The 17,426-nt window shown below is 42.4% G+C and overlaps 1 protein-coding gene across 2 annotated transcripts in view; it reads left to right on the top strand.

Moving 5' to 3' along the window:
* The window catches only part of WWC3 (WWC family member 3), a 159,302-nt gene that overhangs the window by 48,270 nt on the left and 93,606 nt on the right, over positions 1-17,426 (top strand). For both annotated transcript variants that reach the window (XM_090063951.1, XM_090063946.1), the window contains exons 3-4: positions 7,270-7,473; positions 17,311-17,387. In XM_090063951.1, coding sequence (XP_089920077.1) covers positions 7,270-7,473; positions 17,311-17,387 — 281 coding nt within the window. The remainder of the gene's footprint in view (positions 1-7,269; positions 7,474-17,310; positions 17,388-17,426) is intronic.

Raw genomic sequence — 17,426 nt, 5'->3', positions numbered from 1 at the left:
AAGATGAGATTTTCTCCAAATGGGTTGCGGAGTGGTAAAGATCAAAGGGGTATTTGAAGAGCTCTTCACAATGAGAAATAATATGGGGCAGAATTTCCCAAGTGGTATACTAGAAAAATTGCCTTAGTGAGCTAATAGGTGAAGAGGGGAGAGAGGGAATTTTGGCCAGAGTAGGTTAGAGTTAATTGTAGAAGGGAAGTAAGCAGAAAAGTAAAGCTAGAGAAATGGAGATTTCATAAAGGTTTATATTGAGAAAATCTTTATGGAATATATTTCCTTACTTAGAAAGACTCAGTGCCGTTAAGTAAGCTGCAGAATTGGCCTCTTGCTTAATAACTAATTATTTGTGAACCACAGATTGGTATCTTAAATGGTGACTGGGTGTTTGCTACAGAATTTGCTACAGAGTTTGCTCCCTAGAATAATGCAATCCTTGGATATCCAAAGGAAATAACACTGTAGAAATGTTGAGGTGGTGCTTTATTAGTATATAACATTCATGAAACTTGCTACAAGAAAACTTTATCTAGTTTTAAACTGTGGATACCACAAAATGTTGAAAAGCTTGTATTGATGCATTCTTTTAGGGGAAAATAGGATATTAAAATGGGGGTAATGCACCTACATTGAGCATAGACATAGACAATGACAGGGTTTTTTTGAAAGAATCTGTTAGTCAAAAGTTCTGAGATAGACCCTAAAAAAAGTCACAGTAACTTTTGGGGAATTGTTATCCAGTGGGAGAACAAGACTGGCTGCTTAGACCTTTTCCATCCTTACTTACTGATTCCTAGTTATGTCCTGCATATCAGCTGGAATTTAGATTATTAGTGGGCAAAATAGTAGAATTGTATGTAAGAGTTACAAGAAATACTGGAATAAGATGCAAGACCAGCATCAAATCAGAGGTGTTTAAAATTATGCAGGAACCTTTCACACTATGTAGGTCCCAACTCCTTTTGTTACCTGCACCTATGTACTAGTCCTGACCTGTATCTTGTCCTGTTACTTTTGGATTTTGTTGATGTGGGCATAAGCAGGCTTGACTCTTGTTCAACCACTGCGTAAAAAGTGTCATTGGCTTTCCACCACAAAATTCCTTCCCTCTTCCTCAATGTCTTTGAGAGCCTTTGACATCACCTGTAACCAGTTGTGGGAAAAACTTATTCCGTGCTTTAGGCTGTCTTGAATGATTACAGCAGTTTCAAGCACTTAAGAAGGAACTAAATTAGTGACTCTACCTCTAGACTGAATAGACAGTACTATTTTCCCTTTTCAGTTTCTATATGGTAAGTACTACAGTCTATTCTCCATAGTCTTATGCCAGGCAAGAGTAGCCTATACTTTCACAATCCATAGAAGTATGTCAGCATTATACAAAGAAGAAGCTTTTCTGTCTGAAAGATGCTATATGCTGACAAAGCCTTTTCTAAGCATGTGGCAGATGGTGAAGCACCTTCTTAATTTGGAGCCTCCTCTTGGGATCTGTTCTCTAGGTTGAACTCTAGGAAGAGTAATTTATTGATTTCTGTGCCATCTTAAACATTTTCTTTCTTTTTTAATTCATGGATATCTTCTAGTTTTTTAAAATTATATTTCAAGTCATTCTTAAATAATACAGCTCCTGTTTTCTTTATGACAATTGTTATGATTAGTTAGAGGAGGAAACTGTAGTTTTTAATTTCTTGTTCCTGTCATTAAAATCATAGGCATAGAGAAATTAGGGTTGGAAGGGACCCCCAGAGGCCTGAGGAGGGATCAGTCCTATCCAAACCATCCCATATAAATTATAACTTAAACTCCTCATAAGACTGCTGTCAACCCTGACACAACATAGGCCTAACACACTAATATGCCACAGATAAAGCAGGGAACCATGGCAGCCAATGTCCTACTTCTACGAAATGTTGTCAGTACATGCTTAAGAGATCCCAGGTAGAGGGCTATGAACCCTGCTATAGAGGGAGGCAAAATCCCCCACAGTCCATACCAATTTGACCATAGGGTAAAATTCCTTCCTGTCCCCAAATGTGGTGATTAGTCTGATCCTGAGCAGAGGAGCAAGACCCCTTAGCTAGGAACCTCCAATTTTGGTCCCAGCAGGAACATTGGCACACCCCAGTCAAAGTCCCCAACCTTGGCTGTAGCTAATGCTCAGTGCCTCTGGGAAGGTCTGAAAATACCCTGCCACAGCAGAGAAGTGGTGGTGGTGGTGGTGGGGCAGGGAGGGCGGGGTCTAGGGACAACCAGTAGAGCCCAGAAGCATGGGAGATATTCATAGTAGAACATGAGCATAACTATGCCTAGATCATCCCTGCTCAGTGCAGAAGATCTCATTAAGCATTTCTGTGGTGCTTAGTTTCAGTTCTCAAACTGAGGTTTCATCTCCAGAGAATAACCTTGTTAATAGCACTTTATGGAGACGAGAGATAATAGACCTGATTTCCTGCTCATCAGCGCTATTGTCTCCATGCAAGTTTGTGTACACAGAGTGAAGCCCTTACCTTTTTCTAACAGTGCAGAGTTTCAAGAAATTAAATGAATATAGGATTGTTGGGGGTGGAGTAGATCTGGGCAAGGAGGAGGAGTCTGGAGATAAATGCAGGCAGGGAGGAGCAGTAAAAACAAAAGAGAAACATTTTGAGCAGATTATTCCAGAAGTCTTGAGGGAAAAGTTTCTGAGTATAGCCTCTCCACTGACTTGAGTTCCAGTGAGGGAATGGAATGATAGAAGGGAAAACCTATCATGGCAGTAGATTTGCTAGGCTGTAAAAGAGACCCTGTTTGGGACTATTTTAATGAAGGCTACATCAAACAATGAGAATATACTTTTTATAGAAAATAGTAATGAAGTTAAGGCTTCCTGTCCAGTGATTTTAAGTTGATTTAATTTAAATCAAATCCACTCTGCTTGCCCAATCAACCCAGAGCTTTCCTTTCATCTGAACATGTTCAGATCTGGAAAGTGGGTAGTGAGGTAATCAGGGTTCAGGAGTTCAACCTGACCTGAACCTTTGGCATTCACCTCACTTCGAGCATATGCCACCTTACGCACTTCACTTAACCTAAGTAAACACTATCCTGGCCAGGGGATGCTACGGTATCTCAGCCAACACTGCCTGCTTCGGACAGCTGCCTCTACTATGTGCAGCTTGCTACAGAACTATTAATCGTTACCCTTTGCTTGCGGCTATTGACCCAGTTAGCTATCCACCTTGTAGTATTTTTATCTAAACCATGTTTCTCCAATTTGTTTATGAGAAGGTCGTGCAGGACCTTGTCAAAAACCTTGCTGAAGGCCAGATAAGTTATATTCATGGTGTTCCCTTTATCTACCCAAGTAGTTAGTTGGTTAAAGAAGTATATCAGGGTTGTTTGGCACCGTTGGTTTTTCATAAATCCATGTTGGGTGCTTGTTCAATCTTTTTTCCTCCAGATGCTTGCAAATAACCTTCCTTAGGATATGCTGCAGTACGTCCCAGGTAGTGAGGTAAAGCCAACTGGTCTGTATTTCCCCAGGTCCTCCTTTTTGCCTTTTTTAAAGAGGGGGCACTACACTGGTCCTTTTCTAGTCCTCTGGTACCTGACCCATCTCCCACGACTTCATGAAGATCATTGCCAAGGTTACCCAGATCTCTGCCAGTTCCTTCAGGATTCGGGGATGAAGTTCATCCAGCCCTGCTGACTTGAATTCATTCAGACACAACAAAAGCTCTCTGACCAACTCTTGTTATCTCCTCCCTTAGCTTGCCTCCTTCCTTATCCAGATAACTCATATTAGGTGTGTGTGTCTGCAGCCTAATTTTTTTGTGAAGACTGAGGCAAAATAGCTGTTCTAGGTCCACCTTCCCTCCATCTTCAGTTAGTTTACCTTGGCTTGTTACAAAGTACCCACAGCTTCCTTGATCCTTCTTTTCTGGGCAGCCTACTTATAGAACCTCTTCTTGTTGTCCTTAACCTCTTTTGTGAGGTTCAACTCATTCTTTATCTTTGCTTTCCTGATTTTTGTCCCTGCAGGTTCTTGGTTGTTCCTTGTATGAGTCCTTGGTGACCAGCCCATTCTTCCATTGCCTGTATGCTTTCCTTTTGCATTTGAAGCATTTTGGAAGCTTGTTGTGCAGCCACATTGGTCTCTTGCCGTTCTTCTTATATTTCCACTGTGTTGGGACACTTTCTTGTTGGGCTTCCAACACTGCGCCTTTTAGAAGCTCCCAGCCCCCTCAGGTGCCTTGATCCTTCAGTCTGTCTTCCCATGACACCTTGCCTATTAGCTACTTGAGTTGGATGAAATCTGCATTTTGAAATCTGGATTCTAATTTTGCTGACCTCATGCTTTCCCTGTCTCAGGATCTGGAGTTCTAGCATATAGTGATTGCTTCTTTCCCAGATGCCTATCACCTTGACATCCTCCACTAATTCTTCCCCGTTGGTTAGAACGAGATCCAAGATAGGTGATCCCTAGTTGTATCCTTTACTTTCTGGAACAGAAGGTTGTCCTTAATGCAAGTTAGGAACTGGCTTGATGTTTTGTGTTTGGCTGCATTGTTCTTCTAGCAGGTCTCTGGAAAATTGAAGTCTCCCATCAGTACTGTCCCATAGCTTTTGGATAGCTTTGTCACCTGCTTTAGGAGAGCCTCGTCTACCTCCTCTTCCTGATTAGGTGGTCTATAATAAATCGCCACCATTATGTAGGTGCTGCATTTTTCACCTTTTTATCTTCATCTAAATATATTCTGTTTGCTTCCTTCTGAACTAGAAAACAAGTGCAAGTTTATGAGATACAAGGCAACACCACCTCCTTTTCTCCCAACCCTGTCCTTCCAAAACAGAGTGCAATCCTCCAGTTATAAGAGCTGTCCTACCAGGCCTCAGTGATGCCAGTCAGATCATAGTTCTTCTCACAGGCTAAGGCTTCCAGTTCATCTTGTTTATTTCCCATACTTCTTGCATTTGTATACATGCATTGGATGTATTTTGCATTTTGACCTTCTCACTTCATTCTTGAGCCAGTTGTTGCAGTTCTGTAGCTCTCTGGCCCTTTCCCAGAGTTGAACTGCTGTTTTGAGTCTTTCCCCTCAGGACTGTGTGCTTTGTTCCTGGAGGGTTTTGATCACCATCCTCTCTGGAACTTAGTTTAAAGCCCTCCTTACTAGCTTGACCAGGCTCCATGTAATGATGCTGTTGTCAGATGGATCCCAAGATCATTTCATAGAGAAGTAAAGCTGGAAGGGACCTCATAAGATCATCTAGTCTAACTGGGAATCAAACCTGCGACCTTGGTGTTATTAGCACCACACTCTAGCCAACAGAGTTAAACAGTTATTTTCCCTGCTGTTGTGGAAGCCAAAACATTTAGGTCAACACTACCGTCTCAGCCATGCATTTACTTCCGGGATATGATGGTCTGTGTCTGAACCCTTGCCTTCCATAGGAAGAATTGATGAGAATACCACTTGTGCTCTAAGCTCCTTAATCCTCTTTCCAAGAGCCTCATAGTTGCTTCTGATCTGCTTAGTGTCATTCCGCACAGTTATCGGTACTACCAAGAGTTGTCTTTTATTTCTACTATAGTATTTACAATGAAAGAAAAGTTTGAAAGGGGGGAAAAAAAAGGAAAATACCTTCCTTAAAATTACACTCATCTGTCACATGACTTGCCTTATATCCCAAAGAAACAGTTTACGTGATGTCCCAAAGAGAGCGTTTATTAATGATTTGGGAATCCATAATAGAAATACATTGTGTGGTATATGTAACCTGCAGAAACTTATTGTGACTGAAGTTTAACCTCTCCCCAAGTCTCCTCAAGTTATGACAGCTGCTGTATACCTTTAAGACAGGGGTGTCATCTCATCTGGAGTCATGGGCCAGATGAGTAGTGTGGAGCAGGTCTGTGGGCCAGATCCAGAGTATGGAACCATTTTATCTAGCCCACAGGACTGAAAATTTGGTGGTGGGGAAATCAGCACCAGTATTAATTGCAGCTGTTTCCAAAGCCACAGCAGCTGCTGCTCATCCGGTCACCAGATATCTGACCCACAGGGCTTAGAATTTGGCTCAGAGATGAGCAGCAGCATTAGTTACTGGGTTTCTGGGAGCTGTGACAACACTGCCACTGTTTACCCCACTGCAAAATTTCCAGCCCCATGGGCTATGCCTTTGACACCCTTGCCTTAAGGTAATGACAGTTAATGATTGTTATCACTGTTAATTATTACAACTAAAAATAAGATAATGACATAAATACATTTTTATCATTTAAGGTATGTGGTATCAATAGTGATACTTGCAATATACTTTATTCACCTGAATCCAAAATGGCTTTGAATTTAAGATGACTCCCCCACAATAATTAGATTCTGTACATGGAAAACTACTACATTTTGCATCGAATATTTCATCTAATTACTGGCGGGGGGGGTCATCTTAAATGCATCTCTTCCACTGCTACAGTGGGGAAAGCAGCAGCAGGTGGGGGCTCTTCCATTCTTTCTCCCACCTCTAGTTTCTGCCCCCTCTGGGCCAGCAGGTGTGGCTCTGGCCCCATTTTAGTTTGAGACACGGAGCACAGGGTAGCTCTGGCTCTGGCCTAGCCATGCAGCAGTGTTTGTGGCCATGGCAGCACCAAGCCCTGGGACACCAGATGGAGTGGACAAGGGTGGGGAGGGCAACTTCTGCCTCTCTGACCCTGAACCTATGTCAGGGCTGGAGTTTGAGCCACAGCAGCCCTGTCCCCACCCTGGCTTGCAGTCAAATTGATGAAAATATTCTCCCCCCAGCTCCCCAGTGTTGAATGGGGAAATAAAATCTTGTCTTGGATTCAAGTAAATATCATAGATAGGGTATAGGCCTTTTTATCATCATGTTGACCAATCTTTTTTCTCAAGTACAATGCATATTATAGATTTATTACCAGGAGGGGAATGACACTGCTTGTGGAGAGTATTACCATGTCCATCATTTTAAACTAGATATGTGTAACTGTGTTTGTTTTTCTGAGTTTGTCTTTAAGGTACCATTTTAAAACAAGTTGTCTGTGAGAGTGGTTATTTTGTGATAAAATATTATTTTTCATCTTAGCTCTGTAAGGAAAAGAATCAAGTATAAACCTGTGCTTACAGTGGACATTTAGTGAATTAGATGCTTTCATACTAAACTTTTCTCTTGTTTAGTATCTGTCAGCACAGGTATGCAAGTTGGATACCACAAAAGTAGTTTGATTTGTGGAATAAAAGGACTCATGCATTTTTTCACATTTTTTTTCCTCAGAGCTTACACAAATTGAGGACCCAAGAGAGCAGTGGAGAAGAGAGCAGGAACGCATGCTAAAGGAATATTTAATTGTTGCCCAAGAGGCACTTAATGCCAAGAAAGAAATTTACCAAATTAAACAGCAGCGTTTTGAGCTGGCTCAAGAAGAGTATCAGCATCTGCATAAAATGTGTGAGGATGACAGCCGTTCCTATGCCAGCTGTGAGTTTGTTCTTCTGTTAATACACTTTTCTCGCTATTTAGCTTTCACAAATTTATTTGAGAACTTGTACCCATTACTTTATTTTTTGGTGATGTAAACAAATTTAAATTACTCATGAAGAAGCTCATATTAAATTCTTAGAGGAGTTGTACTTTAACAGGTGGGGGGAAGGCCCCTCAAAAGGCATTTTTCTTTGATATAACTAGAAATTTCATTTGAACTTGCTTTTTTGCAGGGTGGTTTCTTAGGACAGAAGACTGCTCTTTTTATCTGTGTGCAGAGTATTGCAGGTATTAGTGTAGTAATTAAGTAGACAGTCTTACTTTCTGCTTCTGAATAAGAAAGCCATAGATTGCTTTAGTGAAAAATACCTCCTTGATTCAAATATTTTAAGGTACATTTGGACATGATAACATGGATTTGCTTCAGTTTGCTCATACTTGAAAAGACACTAATATCAACTTATTATATTAATCAACAGCACGGTATATCAGCAGGTGGCAAATCTAACAGCCTTTAAACTAAGTCTTGGAAGACTGAAAAGCTTCTTTTACCTTAAAATTAGTTCCTTCCTTTTATTTCCCCACTAATCCATTTATCCTTGCTAGTTTTTTTTCTCTATCCACATGCTATTTTACTTCCTTTACTTGCAGGTGTCCAGTAAACTTCCACTTTCAGACTGCTTTTATGTGCTGCTGCCTTGTACATTTTCAGATATGTTGCAGGACTGATCTGCCTTGGCTTTTAAAATCTGTCATGCTATGACCTACATAGTTCAGTTTTGGCTAAACTATACCCAAGATTTCCCATACCTTTTGATACTTAAATAAAAAGTTCCGGGGTTCCAGACAAGAAGCAGTTAAAGGAGAACAAGAGAAGTGGAGGATTGGGTTCTGGCTCATGGTATATCAGTTGGACAAGGAACCTGCTGGATGTTGCAGGGGAGAAAAAGAAACAGTGTGAAGTAACATTAAAGGTGCAGACAGAATTGCTGCTCCTCGCTGTAACTCAGAATGATTACTGCAAAGAGTTCTGAGTTACAATATTACCCCAGATCAAACAGAAGTTCAGTGTTGGTTTTAGTGGGGAGAGGAATCTAGCTGCCTGCTGGGAGTCTGCAGTCAGGTTCCCATAGCAGTGGCCATGGCTCTTAGCAAGTACTGGGCACTGGCGGTTTTCAGAATGGGAGGGGAGAGAGGCAGCAGAGGGAACTTGTTCTTGGGGTTCCCCAGATAGTGCTTAAGGATGGCATGGATGAATTGGACATATGGGTGTGGGGCTCCAATACACCTGCCCCACCCTCTTCGAGGGGGTGGAGGCTGAAAAAGCCCAGACTGAACTCCCTCTGTTGCCTTTCTCCCCCTCCCATTCTGAAAACAGCAACAGGCTGGAAGCTTTGCAGACCCAAGTTACAGAAGTTGCTGCATTTTGAAATGTCTTTATTTGATATTTCATGCAACAAGGGGTCAGATTTTCATCCGATTGGCCATTTTTGAAGCTGTTTGCCGCCGTGCACTTGTGTTTAGTCACATCGATAAAGTGCTTTCTATGGCCAGATTGGGCAAAAATTGTCACTTCTGTCTGCATCCTTGGTGGCTGGCTGGCTTAATGCCTCTTAGCATCAACAAGGATTAACAGAGGCATGGAGAGATAATTTAGTTCTTCATACCCTGGATCATTCTTTTTGCCCTTTTTTATATTTTTTTTTTTGGTTTTATCCTTTGGTAGCGGGGGCACACCATAATTACATGCATTATTCAAGGTGTTGGTGTTCCATAGATTTATACAATAACATTATGACAGATTAGGAATTCCTTTGGGTACATGTTGTGGACATAGATTTATACAATACATTATGACAGATTAGGAATTCCTTGGGGTACATGTGGTGGACTCCTGACAATCTCCTGAGTAATTCCAGTCTCATTCAGATAATTAATATGGATTCTGTAGAAACCTGCTACTACTAACCTGTATAAGAGAAAGACTAGACAACTCAAGAGATTTCTTATGATTACAATACCTGAAGGAACTCAGTTTTGCTTATTAGCTGATTGTTAAGTTCAGTAAAGAAATTTTAAAATAACTATGGAAACTAACAGCAGAAAGAACATATTACAGCTCCCTGTACAACAGCTACAAAAAAGGCTTTATTTAAAAAAAAAAACACAAAAAAACAAAGGCCATACGGTGTAAAAAGTATTCATAAACTATACGCTAAAAAGAAACTAAAATAGTTAACAAAGAAAATGGCAAATAATTATTTTATTTTGAAATACAAGGAATATATGCACTGAGGAAACATTCAAACAAATGTATTTATTTGTATTTAAAATAGATGCTGCTGGCACGTTTATTAAAGAAAAAGATTTTTTTTTTCTTTCCAGCCTTTTTTCCTCTACTCAATATTATGTTTACATTTATGTTGGTACATTCATTATATCATATGTTTCTGTGTTGAAAAACTCTGATGTCCTAAAAAATTGTGATTCAATTCAAGACAGAGGAGATAGAAATAATAGAAATAACCACCACCCCTATATCTGAGGTTGCATATGCATCTGGATAATAGAGGAGACAAAGCTCCCGCAGACGCTGATCATTTCTGCAATGCATACTCCCTCTATTTTCTCTGGATACATGGGTTTAGGACTATGCCAGTTTCGTTAGAGATGGTACTTGTAGTGGGTAATTGTATAGATCTTAGTAAATTTAGAGTGACTCTGAAGTCCTTCAGATAACTGTTCACTTGCTAAAAAACCCTATCCCCTCAAATGGAAGTGTTGCAGAGCACTTAAGTGCCCTGCTCCTTTTAAAGAGGGGCAGCTGCTAGGGAAAGAGCCCTAGCAGTGAGTGAGGAGCCCCAGTTGCTGGTTGCCAGGGCAACCAGAGTTAGCTAGTGACCCACACATGCCAGTGGTCAGCTGACCAGAAGGGGCAGGGCCTGGCTCACATTAAACCCCAGGGCTGAGGCTAGGCAGGCAGGTTCCCTGCTGGCAGCCAAGGGGGAGAGAGCTCTGCCTGAGCAAGCAAAGGGGAGACTGACTGCATGAGCAGCTCCTAATACTGTGGTGGGATGCAGTGTTCCCTGGTAAGATTTGAATGACATTACAAGCGGGTGGCTTGAGTTTGTTACAGCCCGGGGGCTTTTGTTTGTTTTATTGTTAGGGGATGGAGGAGGCCTCATAGTGGGTCCAAAGCAGCATGGGGACCCCAGAGCTAGAGAGGGTGTGGCATTGGGGTTGCACCGAACCCGAGCGCCAGAGAGGGTGCAGTGCAAGACAGGGCCACGGAGAGCCCAGGGAGGACAAGGGGGCCAAATTATAACAAGGCCCAGACCGAACAATATCAGTTCCATCTGTGAGGCTTGGGGCGTAGTAATGGGGTGGTTGGAGCCATGCATAGCCCATAAGGCTAGGGTGCTCCGAAACACCCGTTGTGTCATTTAGCTTGGAGCGGGACCCACCAGGGGTACCAGGAATCCACAGGGTCGGAGTGTACAGCAAACCGTGTCCAAGAGTGCGTAAGGCAGCCTCCCTATTATATATTTTACCATCAAAGACATGGTGGGCGACAGTTGAGGGTGCCCTTTGGGCCAACTTGACATGGGAAGGGGGCCTTTGGGAGAACATGGCTCTCCTGCAGGACCCTATGCCATGACGGGAAGTCTTGTAAATTATCCTGGATCCAGTATTCTTAATGTCAGGAGTAGAAGACCTAGCCCATGATCATAGGTGATCAGTGTCCCCTAATTCCTCCCTTACGTTTTGTGGTACTTTTATCTGAATAAGATTGAAATTACCCAGGAGATATCAGAAGTCCACCACATGTACTTTTAGAATCTATGCCAAAAACCCCTCTATTGGTCTAAGACTTCAGTGGCAAGATCCAGTATTGCAAACCACCAGCATTATAAAAAAAAAAATCTGTTTGTTGTTCAGAAGATAGGAACTTAATGTTTTTGGTTCTGTAAGTCTTTTTTTTTTATTTTGTACAATACTAGACATAGAAATTGCAGCAATTAGATTACCATATTTCTTCTCACTTAAATTTTGGCATAACCATAGTCACTGCAATTGCAAACACTAGTGTACACAAAAACTAAATTTATCTTTTGCGGTGTGATATTGGTTGCTAACATCACTTCAGAATTGGGATGAGAGAAAATACCAATTTAAATTAGTTTGAAACAGGAACATCAGGCTATTAATTTTTTTCCCCCACAGTTTTCATAAGTCTTATGGAGCTATTGAAAATTAATTTTGTGGAGCTATAGCAAGTCATTTTATACAGAAATTTTTGTTACATATATGCGGAGAAAAGGTTCTGTTTTTATTTTGTCAGTATAGATAAGCTACAATAGCCCCAACCATTTCTTTAAAAAAATACAAACTTAATAATAGAAACCGAGTAGGATACAAATAACAATTCAGACTTCGCTCTGAGATTATTGGAGCAATAGTGCAAATAATTTCTGGATTTACTATTTTTTTTCCTCCTAATATAGATTAAAACTCAATAACCTAGCAAAATATTTGAAAACTATTTTAATAAATCTTTAATTTATTCACTTAGCCTTATAAAAATGTGTAAAGCTTTATAAAAATATGTACCAGTATTGATGTGTTCAGGGTTAGTAAATATTTCTAAAACTTCGGTTTTGGACTGGATCAAGCAATTCTGAAAAATGCAGAGGCCTGGTTGATCAAATAGTGATCGCCAGGGATCCTGGTTTTCTTTGTTTAAAAAGAGCAAATCCTCTGACTAAAAACCCCAGAATCCATGATTAAAATGAAATCATGAATCAATTGAACACAATGTTTTATTGTTATATTGACAATTTTTAAGCAATTTGGAAGCCTACCAGTGCCCCCCCCCCCCCCCGTCCTGCCTGTGTGGGCCCCCAGCTGCCAGGGCTGTGGGGCCAGGGACCTAGGTCCAGAGCCTCCTGCCCCCTGGAGCAGCACGCAAACTCTGGCTGCTGCCCATGGAAGGTGGTGGCTGCCATGGGAGAGCAGAACGCAGATCCCAGCTCTCCCTTTCCCATGGGCAGCACCACAAGAATGGAGCCTGTGGGCTGGGTGGGTGGAGGTCTCTTCTGTGGGCTTGTGCTCCCTGCCCTGCTGCCTTCCCCCTGGGGAGTCTGCAACCCAGTGGGCAAGAACTGGTGCAGCAGGCCAAAGCGGGGCTCCCTTCCCTCCCCAACATGGCTGCCTGTATGTACACACATGCGCATGGCACTCCCTGCTTGACTGCCCTCCTCCCACTTCCCCATGCCCTTTGCAGGCTGGAACTCTGCAAGCCTGAAAAGAGCTCTTTGCAAAAATGGAAAATCTACATTTCTTCATTAAAATGATCAATCACGCTTCTCCATTAAAATAAGAAATCTCTGTATTTCTCTATTAAGAAGGAAAATCCATGTTGTCCCCTGCCCCACCTCGTTTTTCTGTGGTAAGCAGAACACCTGAAACCCTGGTTTTCGTGTAATTCTCCTTGTTTCTATCTGTCAAGTTGCATTAAAAGACAGCTAAAAGTCCTAAAATGCTTGTTTTCTGTGAGAGGAGACATGGTCCACATGCTTGTGGGTTGGATGGGAGGTATCCATGGAACAGTCTCACTTTTAAGTTGTGATCAGTGCTATGAAAAAGCTTAAGATGTCTGAAATTAGAGAATTTCAGTTCACATATCGATAGCAGTTGTTGTTAATTTTTTTTTGGCAAATTAGTGCATGGTTTTAAGTGATCTCTTTTTTTTCCCCTTTTCATCATGATATATGGATGAATGAAAACAAGGGATGGTTGTGAAGCAGCAGGCTGCAACTTCCACAACAAAGTGGAAGGAGGTCCTCATTCTTCAAGCAATAAAACCAGTAAATCATGGTTGGCCCTTTCCAGTCCAACATCTTGGACTCTTGGGATGCAGACAGATATAGCAGTTGAACTGTTCCAAGAATGTCACTGATTTGGAGCCAGTTCACAATTTCCCCTGGGCAGAAGTGTCCACAAGTACGCTGCTAAGATTCTAAGTTGAATCCTTACCTCTGGAGATTACACTGCTGTCAGAAAGCCCCTAGGGGAGGTAGAGTACTTGTACCATTGTGCCTTCCAGGACGCAGTGCTGCAGTTTCCTGAGGATTTCCCTAGATGGGGAGGAAGACCTAGATTGGTTGGATGCCACCCTCAATTGAAAATTTCTGCTTCCTCATCTCAAACCATTGAGTTAAAAAGACTGAATTGAATAAAGAACACTTTGCGGTTCACTGGGGATGCACAGGTGTGGCTTGGGGTGAATAGCTTAGACCCCAGCACAGATATTGGGCCCCACTTGGTGGGTCCCAGGCTCATTTGGGTCAGGAGGGTGGAAGGGCTACCAGGTGCTTGTGGGGGGACAGGGGTGGTGCTCTGATGCCCTGCTCCTGGTTCCCAGGGGGCTACAGACTCTGAGGGCCTCCATGAACTCTGTGGCTTTTCCTTACCTGTCCTGAAAGCTAGTTTGTCAATTTCATATTTCTTCTGTGGCCTCTGCAGCTGCGAGTCCCAGGCTCATTTGAGGTGGGGAGATGGGTATGTGGAGTATATGGACAGGTTGCTGATTGCTGTCGGGGGCTGTGACTCCCTGCATGTGTTGCCCAGGGGCTTGGGTTCTCCACAGGCTCTCCAAGATCTCCACTGTTTTGCTTTTTGCAAGACTTGCATTGGAATGCATTTTGTCAATGTCACTTCTCTGTACGGGGCCTGTGCTGCGGATCCCAGGCTCTATTGGGTAGGGGGTGGGAATGGAGGGGTTGCCAGGTGGGGGGGGGGCAGACTTCCCTCTGCATGTAGGGCTGGGGAGGTGCTACATGCTCTGGAGGGCCCCAACATCCCCCCCCCAACTCTGTTTTGTTGTCCACTTACCAAAGCATTTTGTCAGTTTCAGTGCCCTGAATAAATATACCCTATGTTGCAAAGTTGTAAGCTCACTTGGGGTAGGGGATTTCCAGGTTCTTGGAATGCTGTGTGACCCTGATGCTCATGGTGTTGGGGGATGGCAGGGGGGCATAGGTGCTCTGACCTTCCCCCCTGCCCTCACCAAATAACTCTAGGGCTTTTCAACATCTGCCCTAAAAAGCTATTTTGTTTATTTCACCTTCCAACTGCATTCACTTGAGTTGTTGGCTCCCAAACTTGTTTGTGGTGGTGGTGAGAATTGAGGGGTAGCCAAAAGCTGTGGAGGAGGGCAGATGTATTTTGCCCCTGCTTGTAGTATGTGTAGGTCTGGGGGCTGAAGTGCCCAGGGTCTGTAGCAGGGATCTGAGATTGAGAAGGTAGCTTTCCAAGCACGGTTGGAAAAGTTGGAGAGTTTTTGGGGTACCCCAAAGTACCCATCCTCCAGTGAACCATGAGCAGGGGGCCAAATACACACCCAGCATCTTGCAACCCTTTCATTCCCACTATTGTCTGCCCCAAATGACCCTGGGACCCACACCCAGGGTCTCTAAGAAGGAAGTAAAACTGACACAGAGGTTTTCTGCTTCTGTACTAGGTAGGTTGTAGAGTCCTGGCTGCATTCCAGAACAGCCCCTTGCCCCTTGTTTGGGAAGGATGAAGAGAAGTGCAGTTTGGGGTGCCTGAAGGACCGAGCAGACACTAGGCATGAAATGCTGTGTTCTCATGTCTTTTTTTGGTTCATGGAGGACTGGTTCAAAACTGCACTTGATTTTCCCATTGTACTTTTAAAATGTTCCAGGAAGCTTAAATAGGTTTTAAGTGGCCTGCCCGTCTAGACTTGTGGCGTTTAAAGTGGATTTAAGATGTTCTGTTGCATCTGTCCACACTCTTACTCTCCTAGTTGCTTCTTGACTCATCCTGGAGTCACTGCACTGTGACTGTCTGTCCTGACCCCTTCCTAAGCCATCTCTGTGTACGTCATACCTCCCCCCCACTATTCATGCTTTGGGAGCTAACTTCCTATTTGCATGGTTAAGCTTTTTCCTGATAATTCCATTAACTGATGGTTATTAACAGTTAATTTTATCCAACAGTTTCAAAACACTTAAAAGTCAACTTTGCATACACTTAACCTTTTTTTTTTTTACAGTTATTTGCATCAAGATAATCTACCAGTTGGAATATATTACTGGGTGACTTGAAAACTTGCACGTTTACTATAAAGAACATGTTGGCATATGAAATGGCCTTAGCTAACCCAGTCAAGGCCTCTAAGAAAATAGAGAGGTGTCTTTAAACAGAAACTGTAATGAAAACCTATGATTAAATTCCCTCCCTTCCATTTAGAAGTTGCAACTCTGAGAGGAAGGAAAATTCTGAATTGCAGCGTGGCATGTCACTGAATGTATTGAGATGCTAGCAAGTCGGGTATAATCAGTGATGATTAATACTGAAACCAATTGATTTTTTTTGATTAAAAAAATAATTCTTCAAGGTTTCTGAAATGTATGATGCTGTGTTTTTATGTGCTTTATACCCATTTGGTACCAGATTGATTCTTATTTAATGAAGTGGCCCAAACTTTAACCAGTGATACAGTTTTTATATTTATTGTGTTAGTCACTCAACAGTTAAGTCATTTTTGCCTGTTATTTGTGAAATGTGGGTCAAAAGAGGTGATAAATAAAGTATGTTATCATAGGATCATTAGTGGTGTGTGAAATGGGCCGTATTTGATTTAGAAGGGTTCAGCCCAGATCAGGGACGGTGATTCGAATAGTTGATTCAGATGACTGTCCCGTTTTGATTCAGCTGAATCCAAATCTGAAGATTCAGTGCTGATTTAGAGAATCAGTGATTTGGCCACAGACACAGCTTTAAATGTTTTTTCTACATACCTTGAGGTACCAGGTGTAGCTCGTAAATGCTGCAATGGTGGGACGAATAGAGTGTCTCACGGGAGCGTGGAGGGCCCCCCCCCCCCCGCGTGCTTGGCAGCTAAACCAGAAGTGGACCAGAAGTACTTCCAGTCAACTTCTGGGTCTGCTGCTGAGCACGCTGGCGCTGCCCCCCCAGTGCCTCCCTGGCTCAGCGGCTGTGGGGGCACCCCAGGTGCCCGCCCCCAGATCCAGGAGGCACCAGTAGCCAAGCTGGCAGGGGGTGCATGGGGGCCGCCACATGCTCCCCAGCAGACCCAAAAGTGGACTGGAAGTGCTTCTGGTGCACTTCTGGATCTGTTGCTGAGTGCGGTGAGGACCTTCCTGTGCTCCTGTGGGATGCTCCATACGCCCCACCATCTCAGTGTTCATGAGCTGCACCTGGTAACTTGAGGTGTGTAGAAAAAACATTTAAAGCCGTGTCTATGTCCAAATCTCTCCAGATCGATTCAGAGGGTTCCGATTTGATTTGGAGAGATTACATTTGTTACATTGTTATGAAGGTATTTACAGTAAAGAAAAATAAAAAAAAATCATTGAACATACTCTTTCCACTTTTTTGCTGTAAAAAATAAATAATTTGGGTGCAGGCATTTTGTTCCAAACAGTTGCTGCATGCATTTTTTTTTAACTAAGGGATTATAGTTCCTCCCACTCCTGCTTAAAGAGAGCAGTTTGGAATCTGTTTGCAAATAAATTTGTTTCCTCCTAGAGTAAGAGAGATTTGTCTTGGGAACCTGAAATGATTTGAAGACCTCCTTTTTTTTTTTACTTATTTATTGTCCGGATATAATAAACATTTAAGCGTATGCTTGACTTCTGCGCATGTGGTTACATGATATGAACAGGATCATGGAGTTTTAGAAATGTATTGAATTGGTCAGTCTATCTGCAGTGGCATACTATGTGCATATACTTAATGCACTGAAGAGTGAATATTTTATTGTACCATTGTTTTCCATCTTTTTAGCATTTTCTGGATTTTCAACTAATACCAAGTATGATCCATATCAGATTAAAGCAGAAATAGCAAGCCGTCGTGACAGAGTGAGTAATCTTTTTTCAATAGCATTACAAAGTTTAAAG

Source organism: Crocodylus siamensis, chromosome 1 (genome assembly GCF_052110815.1).
Source record: "Crocodylus siamensis isolate JL-2025a chromosome 1, ASM5211081v1, whole genome shotgun sequence".
In the NCBI taxonomy this organism is placed as follows: Eukaryota; Metazoa; Chordata; order Crocodylia; family Crocodylidae; genus Crocodylus; species Crocodylus siamensis.
The sequence above is the reverse complement of the archived record's forward strand: the minus strand, read 5'-3'. Positions and strand labels throughout refer to the sequence as shown.